This window comes from Nicotiana tabacum, chromosome 9, assembly GCF_000715075.1.
Source record: "Nicotiana tabacum cultivar K326 chromosome 9, ASM71507v2, whole genome shotgun sequence".
Lineage (NCBI taxonomy): Eukaryota > Viridiplantae > Streptophyta > Magnoliopsida > Solanales > Solanaceae > Nicotiana > Nicotiana tabacum.
In genome coordinates, this window is record NC_134088.1 from 118302784 (window position 1) to 118317906 (window position 15123).

General features: G+C 36.6%; 1 protein-coding gene across 1 annotated transcript; it reads right to left on the minus strand.

The window, feature by feature from the left end:
• Positions 1–222: 222 nt before the first annotated feature.
• LOC142164112 (uncharacterized) lies at positions 223–14846 on the minus strand. Its single transcript, XM_075221292.1, has 6 exons — positions 13923–14846; positions 3591–4077; positions 2195–2625; positions 1064–1256; positions 841–931; positions 223–364 (listed from the first exon to the last, which is right to left on the minus strand). Exons 1-6 carry the CDS (start codon positions 14844–14846, stop codon positions 223–225), a joined length of 2268 nt encoding a protein of 755 aa, XP_075077393.1.
• Positions 14847–15123: the final 277 nt, after the last annotated feature.

Sequence of the window (15123 nt, forward strand, 5' to 3'; positions counted from 1 at the left end):
AAGAGTAAAAATGGAGAAGTTGTGTTTGAGAAAAATGGAGAAGCTGTGTTAGAGAGAACCGAGTACAATAGGAAAAATGTGAGTGAGTTAAAAGCGTGGGTGGGTCAGTGTATTATGGATTGGCTTATGAAATGTAATATGTTTGGGCCGGAGAGACATTTCGAGTTCATAGAGAAAATTATGGGCTATTAAAATTTTGAGGGGATATAGAGGATAGTTTACTCATAAATGAACGGCTGAAAAGAAACCCAATGGGCCGATCAAGCTATTATATATCTCATCTAGTTTACGCTCTCTATACTTGATTCTAGCCTTTTTGGATCCATCCTCATGAATTATGTCACTAACATTCACATCTATCAATCTGGAAAAAACAAAGAAAAAGAGAAAATGAATCCAAATACAAATTTCGTAGAGATTTGTAATATTTACGCAACAAGTAGACATTGAGTTTATTATTCAAATGGTCACTCAATTATCCAAAAATATCTTGTAAAGTCATGTTTTTTTTTATTTATAACAGAAAAAAATTACTTAACTATGTTTATTGCACTTAGAAGATCACTCCACCAGATTTCTCGAACTTTTCATGGTCAAATATATATTTTTACCCTCTAAATTATTAATTTTTTCTTTTTTTAATTTTATAATTTTTTCTCTTTTTAATCTATATGATGGACATACCTATACAGCAAAAAGTCTTATTTATAAAATATAAAATATAAAATAATTTTCAAGCATATATAATAGAACTTTCCGTTAATCCTTGACTGGTCAATGTTTGACAATAAGGTCATTTGTCGTTTTTTTTGTACTGTTAGTATATAAAGTTAAACTCACATAGAAATCTCTGAGAGATTATGGAAGTAAGAAAATATTACCTCAATACGTTTCATTGCTGATGAATAAACATGAATTTCAGAAACATACTCTGCAGAATAATTTCCAGCATATATACAAACAAGCTCCTACTGCTGGAGGCCGTGATCTAGTATATGTTGTATGAAATTCATTTCTCTGAATTTTCTCAATGGATTTGAAGAAACTGGAAATGTCCAGTTACTTGATCTTTTGTGGCATATGGTTTGTTGTAACATTCTTGATTGATCATAATTTGCAGCTTTTTGGTGGAAAACTGATTTTGCACGATCCATAGAGGGAAAAATTGGTTCTACCATGTCTAAATGGTGAAGTGACATTAATAAAGATTTTGGATGGGATGATAAAAATCCTGTTATATCACCATGTAGATCAATCTGCAAGTTAATATCCAAGTATATATTATATAAGTTAATATCCAGTTAGATTTACTGTTTATTTTTTCCTAGTCGGTATACATGAATTGTATACTAATTATACACGTTTATCTACATATTGTAAATGAATTATTCATATAGATATAGATAGATTATACACTAATTATACACAGTTAAATACACATAGTACACGAATATAAATATTCATATATTATAAGGCTATTTAGGTTATTTCTTCTATGTATTAGTAGTAAAGAAGAAACAAGATTAATAAATATAAATGATTGATAAAACATTTCTAGTTCAATTCTCAATCTATGCTAAGGAAAAGCTGCATGTAGTTGGGTAGCTTTCATTTCTTTGACCTTTGGATTCTACTTGTAACATATAAAGCTCACTGCACCTTCAATTAAGTGATATTATTGGACACCGTTTTGAGGATAAATTTAAGTAAATATGTCTATATGAAAATAATTAATTTAAAAAAAATTATACATACGTATAAAAGGTCGACACATTTTGAAAAATAGCAAACGTTAATTAGGATAGGAAATAAAGTTTAAGAACCCCATTAAACATAGATCCACGTTTGTGTTACGTGTATTGATGTAATTCACATAGTAGTGATTAAAGATTCAGAAAGATGAAGGAAGAAGAGAAGGGAAGATGAAGGAGATGAGGCACTCGTTTGCGAGAACAGAAATAAGCCAATGAAAGAGATTATTTCATTATTAAAAAAAGTGCATTGAAAATACAGTTTATTGTTGCCTTTATACACGTTCCATTAAAAGTGTATTTAAGCTTCTTAACTAACTCCTAACAATAAGCTTAACTAACTCTCTAACAGTAATTAACGGCTCTCTAACAGCTTCAATGTACAATGACAGTTATACCATTTATATCCCCCTCAAGCTAGGTGGTGAAAAAATATTGAATACACCTAGCTTGGATTTTAGATACTCATGTTGAACTTTGGCTAGTCCCTTTGTAAGAATATTCGCAGGTTGATCAGTTGTTGAGATGTAATTTGTAGTAATAAGTCCTTGTTGAATTCTTTCTCTCACAAAATGATAATCGATTTCAATGTGTTTGGTCCTTTCATGATATAGTGGATTTGCAGCTATTTGTATAGCTGATTTGCTGTCACAATAAATATCAATAGGCAACTTAATTTGAGTATCAGCTTCTTTAAACAGTTCATAGAGCCAAATTAGCTCCGCTACTTTTGTTGCTAAGCTTCTATATTCAGCTTCTGCAGAACTTCGAGGAACAGTAGTTTGTTTCTTTGACTTCCAAGATACCAACGAGTCACCTAACTTGATTAAGAAGCATGAGATAGATTTTCTAGTCAAAGGGCATGCAGCCCAATCTGCATCATAGAATGTAGTGATTGTATTAATCTGAGTACTGGATAGTAAGATTCCTTGACCTAGCTGATTCTTAACGTATTTGACAATTCTCTAGGCAACTTTCATATGTAATTTTTGGGCTGTTTAAGAAATTGACTAAGTGTTTGAACTCCAAAAGCTATGTCAGGTCTAGTTACAGTTAGATATAAGAGTTTTCCTCTCAGTTTCTGATAGGAAGTTTGATCAACCGATGGATCAATGTCTTCTGAGTCTTTCATGGTCATCATACTGCTATGAGGTTAGTTTGACATTATTGTCAATAGGAGTTACTGCTGGTTTTGCTGCAGCAAGTCCAACCTCTGAAATTAGCTCCAAAGCATATTTCCTTTGATGAATAGTGATTTCTTTATGTGATCTAGCAAACTCAATACCTAAGAAATATTATAATTTTCCCAGGTCTTTCATTTTGAAGGCATTCTACAGTGATGTTTTTATTTGCTCAATAAGTTGTAGAGTCTCCTATGATTAACAAATCATCCACATACACTAAATTTATAGTGATTCCTTCAGCAGTCTTTTTAATGAATAGTGAATGATCAAATTGACTTTGTTTGAAGTTGAATTTCGGTAGAGCCTCACACTGTTTTATATTCCACTATCTAAGAGCTTGTTTAAGTCCATATAGGGATTTAATGAGCTTTCATACTTTATTTTCCCCCTGGCTTCTAAATCCATGAGGCAACTCTATATAGATTTCATCAAATAAGTCACCTTGAAGGAAAGCATTATACACATCAATTTGGTGTATATGCCATTTATTTGAAGCTACAACACTTAAGATAGTTCTCGCTATAACCATTTTCACCACTGGTGAGAATGTTTTTTGGTAATCTATCCCTTCTTTTAGACTATATCCTTTAGCTAATAGTCTAACTTTAAACCTCTCAACATTACCTGAAGCTTTGTATTTGATTTTGTTTCTTACCTTCTGGTAGTATTACAATATCCCATGTATAATTTTTCTCAAGGGCTTTTATCGCTTCATTCATAGCTTCTATCCATTTGGGATCTAGGATAACTTCAAAGTAATTGGTAGGTTCAGCAATTGGGGAAGTTACAGCTACGTATGCTTGATATTTAGGAGATAGTTTGTCATAACTTATATATTGATCTAGTGCATTGGGCATATTTTGATGAATATTTAAAGATACAAAATCCTTCATCCAGATAAGAGGATGCTTATCGCTGCAGGACTTTCTAAGCTCAGGTTGTTGTTGATTCTGAGCTTTTGTAGATGTTTGAGAAGGCCCAGGTTGTTGCTGATTTTGAGCTTCTGTATTTATTTGAGTAGGATCATCATGAACAATATGATCATTTAGTTCAGTGTACATGTAGTCTGCTGGTATGTCTGAATAATTTTCTTCTCTTATGTCTTGATTTGCATTGGATTCTGCTCTTTCAATTCTGTCTGACTAACTATTGCTTGTGGTAATTTCTGATCTTGTTTCAAAAGATGTTTCATTTTTGTCAAACAATACTCTTGTTTTTTATGTGTTATCCACAAACACAGGCTTTGAAATACATTCTTTATTTGTCACGACCCAAAATCTAACTAGTCGTGGTGGCACCTAACCCAACCCGCTAGGTAAGCCAACTTTCACTTATCCAATTCCAATAATAATTATTAAAGCAATGTAAGTAAATAAAGATCTTAATCTTATACATTCCCCAAGAACTGGTAGTACAAATCATGAGTTTCTAAGAATAGAGTATACAAAACTGGTATGAAATAATACATCATCTGTTTGAAATGTACATGAACATATTTTTATAAATCTAAGGCTACCATGAACAAGAGGCAGCTACAACCGGAACGCTATTACATCTTCAGATCCAGCTCCCAACGAACACGGCGACATCAGCAGTCAACATCTGCACACAAGGTGCAGAAGCGTAGTATGAGTACAACCGATCCCATATACTCAATAAGTTATAAACCTAACCTTAGGTTGAAAGTAGTGACGAGCTTATACCAAGGTCTGGTCCAAGACAAATAGTACACAACAGTCCATAACAACGTAAAATAATAATACAAGTAACTCAGAGTCAAAATGCTCAGCTAAATTATTATTTCTAAAAAAATAGTTCTTCCTTTCAAGTACATCAGTGAAAATCCAAATTGTTTACCAAAGTTGCCAAAAATATGAATAAGTTTAAAAATAATAATTTTCCCAAAAAATTCTTTCAATAATAAATAAGATGTTTCATTTTTTTTTTCATATAACCAGTGTAAAACAAATGCATCACTATGCCTATCTACCAACATGTGTCAGAAACCAGCAATGATGTAATATCGTACAACATGAGGAAAAATACATCTCTATGCATGTATGGCATGTGTGCATGTCAATGCAATGTATCTCAGAGATGAACTCATATGCATACTCTCATAGTATCAATTCACTCAGTCCTCCTCATCACTTAGTCCTCACAGTCACTCAGTCCTCACATTAACTCAATCCTCCCAATCGCTCGGCACTCGCACTCAGTAGGTACCTGCGCTCACTAGGGGTGTGTACAGACTCCAGAGGGGCTCCTTCAGCCCAAGCGCTATATCAAGTCAATCATGGCATAAATCAATAAAATATGTTGCGGCGTGCAGCCCGATCCATAAATATCCTCACAATCAGGCCCTCGGCCTCACTCGGTCATCAATCTCTCCAGTCTCTCTCTCATGGGCTCACAATATCATGAAAATAGCCCAAAAATAATGATATGATATATCAATAAATAATAACAGAGACCTAGTATGTGCGTCACCACCCAGAAATTCACATAATACATATATTCAAGGTTCATACCCTCAGCTTCAAGATTAGAAGAGTTACTTACCTCGAACAAGACGAATCCAATTTCGAGCAAGATCAAAAATGGTTCAGAAATTCCATTCTATGCGTATCAACTCCTGAACAGCTCGAATCTATTCACAATTAATTTGATTCAGTCCACACAATTATAGGAATTAATTCCATATCAAAATACTAATATTTTCCCACAAAATCCAAAATTACACTCCGAAAATCGCTCGTGGGTCCCCACACCTCGGAACCCGACAAAAGTTACAAAATATAAATGCCCATTCAACCACGAGTCCAACCATATAAAATTTACTCAAATCTGACATCAACTCGACCCTCAAGTCTTCAAATTAAACCAAGAGGGTTTTCACAATTTTCCAACTTAATTCACCAATTAAATGTTAAAAACAAATATGGATTCGGGTAATTTAACCAATATTGAGTTAAGAACACTTACCCTATTTTTTTCTGGAAAATCGCCTCTTCCCGAGCTCCAATCCGTCAAAAATGGTCCTATTTGCAGAACTTAAACTCACTTCCCGGGCTTTTCTTCTTCGCGAACGCGGTCAGTGCCTCGCGTTCGCGAAGCACAAAATTATTCCCACCCAAATTCCTCCTTCGCGAACACGACATCCCCCTCACGTTCGCGAAGCACAAAGTGACTCTGCCTCAATGCCTTCTACGCGAACGTGTTCAACCAATCGCGAACACGATGCTTCGTTTCCCCTCACTACGCGAATGTGACACCCCCTACGCGAACGCGTAGACCAATTGCCTGGGGTCCTCAGTTGCTTCCTCTCTTCTTCGGGAACGCGTAACACCTCTCGCGTTCGTGATGCACACCCAGTCAACCCTTCACGAACGTGAAGAGAAAATATTGCCAGCCTCTCAGTTCCTTTTCGCGAATGCGAGACTCCACTCGCGAACGCGATGAATGAATCCAGATGGTGCATCAGAAAACTTTCAGCAGAGTTCCAAGACAAAAATCCAACCCGTTAACCATCTGAAACTTACCTGAGGCCCCCGGGACCTCAACCAAATACACCAACAGGTCCTAAAACATCATACAAACATAGTTGAATCCTCAAATCACCTCAAACAACATCAAAACTACAAATCGCACCTCAAATCAAAATCTATGAACTTTAAACTTTCAAATTCTATATCTTGTGCCGAAACACATCAAATCAATCCGGAATGACTTCAAATTTTGCACACAAGTCATAATTGACATAACGACCCTATTAAAATTTCCAGAATTGAATTCTGACCCCGATATAAAAAAGTCAACCCCCCGGTCAAACTTTCCAAAAACTCGACTTTCGCCATTTCAAGCCTAATTCCACTACAGACCTCCAATTAATTTTTCGGACACGCTACTAAGTCCAAAATCACCATACAGGGCTATTGGAATCATCAAAATTCAATTCTGAAGTCGTTTACACATAAGTTTATATCAGGTCAACTTTTTCAACTTAAGTTTTCAATTATAAGACCAAGTATCTCATTTCACTCTGAAATCCTTTCGGACCCAAACCAACTAATCCGATAAGTCATAAATCAATTGTAAGTCATAAATTGAGCAGTAAATTGGAGAACTGGGTTATAATACTCAAAACGACCGGGCGGGTCGTTACATTCTCCCCCACTTAAACATACGTTCGTCCTCGAACGTGCCAAGAGTTGTTTCCAAGCCATCACATCACTATTCTATATTATCACGCACGTACCCGGGGGTGATTCCACGTCACCCTATTCCACATAGGACTAACAACACAATACAACTGAAAATCCTTAATTTAACCTTTGCCCAAAAACCTTGGAATTCAATTCCCAACCTTCAGAATTTCTTTTCAAGACACGAATCTTACATTTACACACTGTATAAGTCTGAACAAGACGTATCGAGCTATAACTATAATCACAGATATAATTACCCAGCATATTACACAACTCGCTCGCTCGAAGCACCATTCCTGATCACAGTAACTTACTCCAAGCCAACCAAGTACTAGCATTAAATCCCATATCGAACAAAACCTCATCCCAACACCTTCGTACACTGTTGATAATAAAAGAACATGCAGAAACTTGTAACCATTCATCAGATCCACCAGTTGTGGAGCTCCCTCTCCTTCAACAAGAACCATTGCAAATTTCTAAGCCGACTTTTAATATTACCCTTCCGAATGTACTATAATCAAACATGATAGTACCCATTCTAGGTCCGATGACCTTATATTATTAAACACAACTGTCCCACCGACATGCCACATCAATATAACTCCAGCCACCACTGCGAAATCTGTGTACGCAAATATGGGATATATCTCAAGGAAGAGAACCATATTGCAAGTTCAACAAGCACCACCACAACCATAATGTTATAACCAACTCCTCAAATTTTGTGAAGAGGATAAACGCAGGCGCATGTGCACAATTGTAGAGGAAGGAAATTAATGAATCAGATAAATTATCATAGAAATAAAATTCCCACACATTGCACGGATAACTCACGTGCCAATAATATGAATCGCCTGGCATGGTCACAGGCCTCCAGTCCCAGCAGACCATACAGGAGCAATTAAACAAGTACACTTGTATATGATAATGAAATAAGATTCTCATGCTCCTCGATTGGTATAAATAACATGCCATAGTGTAAGCATGTGCAAAGTCTGCTATCACACTTCAAATCGGCAATTTAACACAGAAATAGTAACTACCCTGTTTATTCAGGGAATTAGCCTTTTTGTAACCTCAAGAGTAGCCCAGATAGTTCTCAACAAAGTTAAGAACACGAGAAACGCTATAACTTTACGCTTAACAATCAACTCTAAGTATATCATAGCCTAAGTATTCTTTCGAGTATAAATACCTGCTCCAATGCCCGCACATTGGCTCAAACCTCACATATATGCACACTTATAGCGCGTAGCTATCACAAATAATTAACGCAACTAGTGCCTCCACTGAGTTAAAATAAAATACTTACCTCAAATAGGTCGCAACCCGAAACAATATACTTCTGAGAACTCCCAGTCTCCAAATTCATCGAACACATGAATCACCGTAACTGATCCCAACTCCATTACTAGAATGACTAACACATCTTCCATTTACGATAATCCCATGAGGAATACTTTAATAATTCTTTCGTTCCACATAGCAATAATTTGAATATCAGCAGTCTATCAACCAAGCGAGTATTGCAATACCGATAAACATCCGTAAGTCAAAACACAACGCGCCTTCTGAAATGCGCACCCTTCTCAGGAATTATCGAGCAATTATAACATTTATCGAAATGTATGAAACTGATCATGATGTCTAACATTTGTTACCTTCTCTTCAAGACTGAACTATCACCTTGTGCATGTAAATCCTAATCCCGCACAACACACCATATCTATTATGCCATCATGTGACAAGCACAAGAATCTCATTATCAACTATGGGTCACCAGCAAAGTACATATCCAGTTAGTTAGAAACCTTCCTCTTGCTTCCTTCCAGGAGGAAATCACAATAACAACATGTTTCCCACACCAGTAGAAAATATCTGGTTCAAACCATGGTAGAAACCATTAAGAACACTTTGAAATCCATCTACACATAACCAAGCTATTACAACTAAATTCCTTTAACTCGACCAAACCACGTAGGTCATCAAAACCCAAGAATATTGCCACCAAAACATCTATAGAGTCTCACCACATCATAATTACCCCTATAAATACTACAACCGAAACACCCACTCTGAAAATACCTTATTTGAGTCTAAGGCCGTTTCATTCACCTTCCTGATACCGAAATATAAAATTCATAATGATATACAAAAATGCCACAAGTCTCGACACCATCCAACTTAAATCTCAGATTTTAGCCATAAATAAATCCGCCAAAAATTCTCAATTGTTACATATTAATCTCGAATCCATTAGAACTTTCTCGAGAGTCACCCACTTTGCTAAAATCTAAATTGCACTGCCCAAATAGTCTGAAAGACACGTGCCCCATTAGCACAGCAACACTCAAAGAGGTAATCCTGCCTTAACACCACTGATCAAATTCAAACTCTATGTGCACTACACTATTCACAAATAACAACTCACCCACTCCGTGATTTTCGTATACTCATAAAGCGCAATATAACCCGTATCTAGAAATTTCCTAACTCGAGTCATTCTCGAACTCCACCTCTGCAAGTAATCACTGATTCTCAAGTATACTTCAAACCAAAACAAAAAAATGACACATACCCATGAATTAATTTGTCCATAGCAGACTCTCCCACTTGGCTCAAAGCCATAGATTTAAACACTCCATAACTCACAATACCCATACTTTATTACTGTCATAATACCACAGTCAGTTCAACGAAAATTCTTCTCAGGCCCATGCAACACCAACCATAAAATACCTCAATCATCCGCTAATATCGCATTTATTCTCTTGATAGTCAAGTCAACTTTCTCAACTAGATTCAAATTCAAATCTCAACACATATAACCTGCTGGTATAAAAGAAACTCTCTAATCTACATTATAAGAAACACACCTACTTAGCCTCAAATTGGAATCTTGTTATACCCTTTCGCATCCACAATTACTACGCAATCACTTAATCTTTCTAAGTCCAAACTCATTTACCAGACACGAGAATTTAATTTGCCCCAAAAATTAACAATGTGAAAGATCTTTCAAAACATTCACACTTGAGACTGTACGTCACATCAAAATGAAAATCAAGCACCCAATGGACTTCCTTTACACTTCAAGGAAACACTTCTCGCCACATTCACATCGTCTTAACACATCCCTCAGTTACATCATACTCATCACAAAGTCATTTCACCACTCATCGAGCCACAAATTTCACTCGTAAGGACATTACCGGACATATGAGTCCAAATGTATAAGTTACAATTGAATCTATCGAGCTTAAGTTGGGGTTCAACCATAGCCTCAAGTCCTCTAGACTGGCCCATCACCAAAACATAGAATACACATCTCGCACATCATCCCTGAAATCACAAGCCGGCGATGCACAGTTGATACCGAGCGCTCATGTGCACATACGAATGCGTGGAAGGAATTCAAAGAGTTATGTCTCAAGCTAAATCAATTCTGCACGATAAGGAAAGAAAGATGAGAAGTATATATCCTAAATGTCATGTAGCATCTCGAAGATAAGTATAGACGTCATCATACAGATCCACAAGACTCTACTAGACACTTGCTCATGACTCGTAAAACCTATGAACTCAAAGCTCTGATACCACCTTGTCACGACCCAAAATCCAACTAGTCGTGATGGCACCTAACCTAACCCGTTAGGTAAGCCAACTTTCACATATCCAATTCCAATAACAATTATTAAAGCAATTTAAGTAAATAAAGATCTTAATCTTATACATTCCCCAAGAACTGGTAGTACAAATCATGAACTTCTAAGAATAGAGTATACAAAACTGGTATGAAGTAATACATCATCTGTTCGAAATGTACATGAACAGATTTTTATAAATCTAAGGCTACCATGAACAAGAGGCATCTACAACTGGAACGCAGGTACATCTTTAGATCCAGCTCCCAACGAACACAGCGACATCAGCAGTCAACATCTGCACACAAGGTGCAGAAGTGCAGTATGAGTACAACCGACCCCATGTACTCAATAAGTAACAAACCTAACCTTAGGTTGAAAGCAATGATGAGCTTATACCAAGGTCGGGTCCCAAACCAATAGTCCACAACAATCCATAACAACGTAAAGCAATAATACAAGAAGTAACCCAGAGATAAAATGCTCAGCTAAATTATTATTTCTAAAAAGATAGTTCTTCCTTTCAAGTACATCAGTGAAAACCCAAATCGTTTACCGAAGTTGCCAAAAATATGAATAAGTTTGAAAATAATAATTTTCCTAAAAAATCCTTTCAATAATAAATAAGATGTTTCATTTTTTTCTTTCCAGATAACCAGTATAAAGCAAATGCATCACTATGTCCATCTGCCAACATGTGTGAGAAACCAGGAATGATGTAATATCGTACAGCATGAGGAAAAAGACATCTTTATGCTTGTATGTCATATGTGCATGTCAATACAATGTATCTCAGAGATGAACTCATATGCATACTCTCAAAGTATCAATTCACTCAGTACTCCCCATCACTCAGTCCTCACAGTCACTCAATCCTCCCAATAGCTCGGCACTCGGCACTCGCACTCAGTATATACCTGCTCTCACTGGGTGTGTGTATAGACTCCGGAGGGGCTCCCTCAGCCCCAGCGCTATATCAAGCCAATCATGGCATAAATCAATAAAACATGTTACGGTGTGCAGCCCGATCCGTAAATATCCTCAAAATCAGGCCCTCAGCCTCACTCAGTCATCAATCTCTCCAGCCTCTCTCTCATGGGCTCACAATGTCATGAAAATATCCCGAAAATAATAATATGATGTATCAATAAATAATAACAGAGACTGAGATATGATATGTAATGACATGAATATGACTAAGTATGAAGTTTCAATTTAAAACAAATAATTTACAGCAATATGACCTCTGTGGGTCCCAGTAATATTGGCACATAGCCTCAACATGACTTTTAATATGATTCTCAGCTCAATGTCTTTAGCACATAAAACTACATAGAAAATGCCAAGATTATTTGACTACAAAATTCCACAGAAACAATTATGTCACAATTTCTATGGTGCACGCCTGTCACCTAGCATGTGCGTCACCTCCCAACAATTCACATAATACATATATTCAGGGTTTATACCCTCAACTCCAAGATTAGAAGAGTTACTTACCTCGAACAAGATGAATCCAATTCCGAGCAAGATTAAAATGCTCCAGAAATTCCATTATACGCGTATCAACTCCTGAACAGCTCGAATCTATTCACAATTAATTTGATTCAGTCCACACAATTATAGGAATTAATTCCATATCAAAATACTAATATTTTCCCACAAAATCCGAAATTACACTCGGAAAATCTTTTGTGGGGACCACGCCTCAGAACCCGACAAAAGTTATAAAATATGAACGCCCATTCAACCATGAGTCCAATCATACAAATTTTACTCAAATCTGGCATCAACTCGACCCTCAAATCTTCAAATTAAACCAAGAGGGTTTTCATAATTTTCCAACTTAATTCACCAATTAAATGTTAAAAACAACCATGGATTCGGGTAATTTAACCAATATTAAGTTAAGAACATTTACCCCATTATTTTTCTTGAAAAACTCCCGAAAATTGCATCTTTTCGAGCTCCAATCCGTCAAAAATGATCCCATTTTCAAAACTTAAACTCACTGCCCGGGCTTTTCTTCTTCGCGAACGCGGTTAGTGCCTCGCGTTCGCGAAGCACAAAATTGTTCCCGCCCAAATTCCTCCTTCGCGAACGCGACATCCCCCTCGCGTTCGCGAAGCACAAAGTGCCTCTGCCTCAATGCCTTCTATGCGAATGCGTTCAACCAATCGCGAATGCGATTCTTCGTTCCCCCTCACTACGCGAACGCGACACCCCCTACGCGAACGTGTAGACCAATTGCCTGGGGTCCTCAGCTGCTTCCTCTCTTCTTCACGAAGGCATAACACCTCTCGCATTCGCGATGCACACCTAGTCCACCCTTCACAAATGCGTCCTTCTCTTCGAGAGCGCGAAGAGAAAATATTGCCAGTCTCTCAATTCCTCTTCGCAAATGCGAGGCTCCACTCGCAAACGCAATGAAGGAAATCAGATGGTGCATCAAAAACATTCCAGTAGAGCTCCAAGTCAAAAATCCAACCCGTTAACCATCCGAAACTTACCCGAGGCCCCCGGGACCTCAACCAAATACACCAACAGGTCCTAAAATATCATACGAACTTAGTCGAATCCTCAAATCACCTCAAACAATAACAAAACGACAAATCGCCCCTCAAATCAAAATCTATGAACTTTAAACTTTCAAATTCTATATCTTGTGCCAAAACACATCAAATCAATCCGGAATGACTTCAAATTTTTCACACAAGTCATAATTGACATAACGGACCTATTAAAATTTCCAGAATTAAATTCCGACCCCGATATCAAAAAGTCAACCCCCCGGTCAAACTTTCCAAAAACTCGACTTTCGTCATTTCAAGCCTAATTCCACAACGGACCTCCAATTAATTTTTCGAACACGCTCCTAAGTCCAAACTCACCATATGGGGATATTGAAATCATCGGAATTCAATTATGAGGTCGTTTACACATAACTCAATATCTGGTCAACTTTTCCAACTTAAGTTTTCAATTATGAGACTAAGTGTCTCATTTCACTCCCAAATTCTTCCGGACCCGAACCAACTAACCCGATAAGTTATAAATCAATTGTAAGTCAAAAATTGAGCAGTAAATTAGGGAACGGGTTATAATACTCAAAACGACCGGCCGGGTCGTTACATTATTGGCAAATGGAAATATATCTTTACTAAAAGTGACATCTCTGCTAACAAAGAAAGATTGATTAGAGAGATCATATAAGATATTGCCTTTTTGGATTTCTGAATAGCCCATATGGACAGATAGTTTTGCTCTAGGCATTAACTTGTCATGCTCCTGAATAATTTTTGCAAAACATAGGCAACCTAACACTCTAAGGTATTGTATAGAAGGCTTTCTTTTATGTAGCTTCTCAAATGGAGACATATTTCCAATGACTGAACTAGGCATTCTATTTATCAGATAAACTACAGCTAATATGCAATATCCCCAGAACTTGATAGGTATTTGAGCTTGGAATTTGATAGCTCTTGTAACTTCCAGCATATGTTTGTGCTTCCTTTCAGCAACTCCATTTTGCTGAGAGGTATAAGCACAGGTTCTTTGGTGTATAACACCCAAGGTTCTGAATAGATTTTCACATACATAGTTTACAAACTCTGTTCCATTATCTGTTCTGATGATTTTTATTATCTTCTCAAATTGAGTTTTGACAAAGTTAAAGAAGTGCTGAAGTGATACACACACATCAGACTTTTGCTTTAGCAGGAACACCCATGTCATTCTTGAAAAATCATCTACAATAGTCAAGAAGTATATATTTCCATCCATAGTAGCTATTTCACATGGGGGCCACAAATCTACATGTATTAGATCAAAACAACTTCTACTCTGAATACTACTTGTAGGAAAAGACAGTCTAGTTTGTTTGGCACAAGGACAAACTATGCACTTATTTATTCTACTCTTGATAGTTTCTAAATCTACTTGAATCAACTTCTTTAAAACTTGTGTAGATACATGACCACATCTTCTATGCAACAATATTACATCTGATTTTTCAGCTTCAATTGTCTCATTACTTCTTGCAGTTAGTGCCTCCATTTGTCTATTTTTCTCTTGTATCAGTATATAGTAGGTAAAGCACACCATCTTCCTTAACAATCCCATTCACCTTCCTAGTGAAAAGCTCTTGAAACAGACAAAAATCAGGGAAAATGGAGTTGTGCACTGTAATTCTTTAATTAGTTTATAGACTGGCAGTAGATTATATTTAAATTGAGGAACATAAAACACATTTGTTATAACTTAGCTTTCTAATATTGAACTGGACCTTGTATGAGTGTGTGATGACCCAATATGTTATCTTTAATTTTAAATA

Excerpts from the sequence above, each read along its gene's own strand:
- LOC142164112 (XM_075221292.1), bottom strand. The coding sequence starts at position 14,846 with ATGGAGGCACTAACTGCAAGAAGTAATGAGACAATTGAAGCTGAAAAA. Across the intron at positions 4,078-13,922 it reads TATTTCCATTTGCCAATAAT|TCAGACAGAATTGAAAGAGC; the intron begins GTAACGACCCGG and ends AGCAATAGTTAG. Across the intron at positions 2,626-3,590 it reads TATTGTAATACTACCAGAAG|ATTGGGCTGCATGCCCTTTG; the intron begins GTAAGAAACAAA and ends TCTATGATGCAG.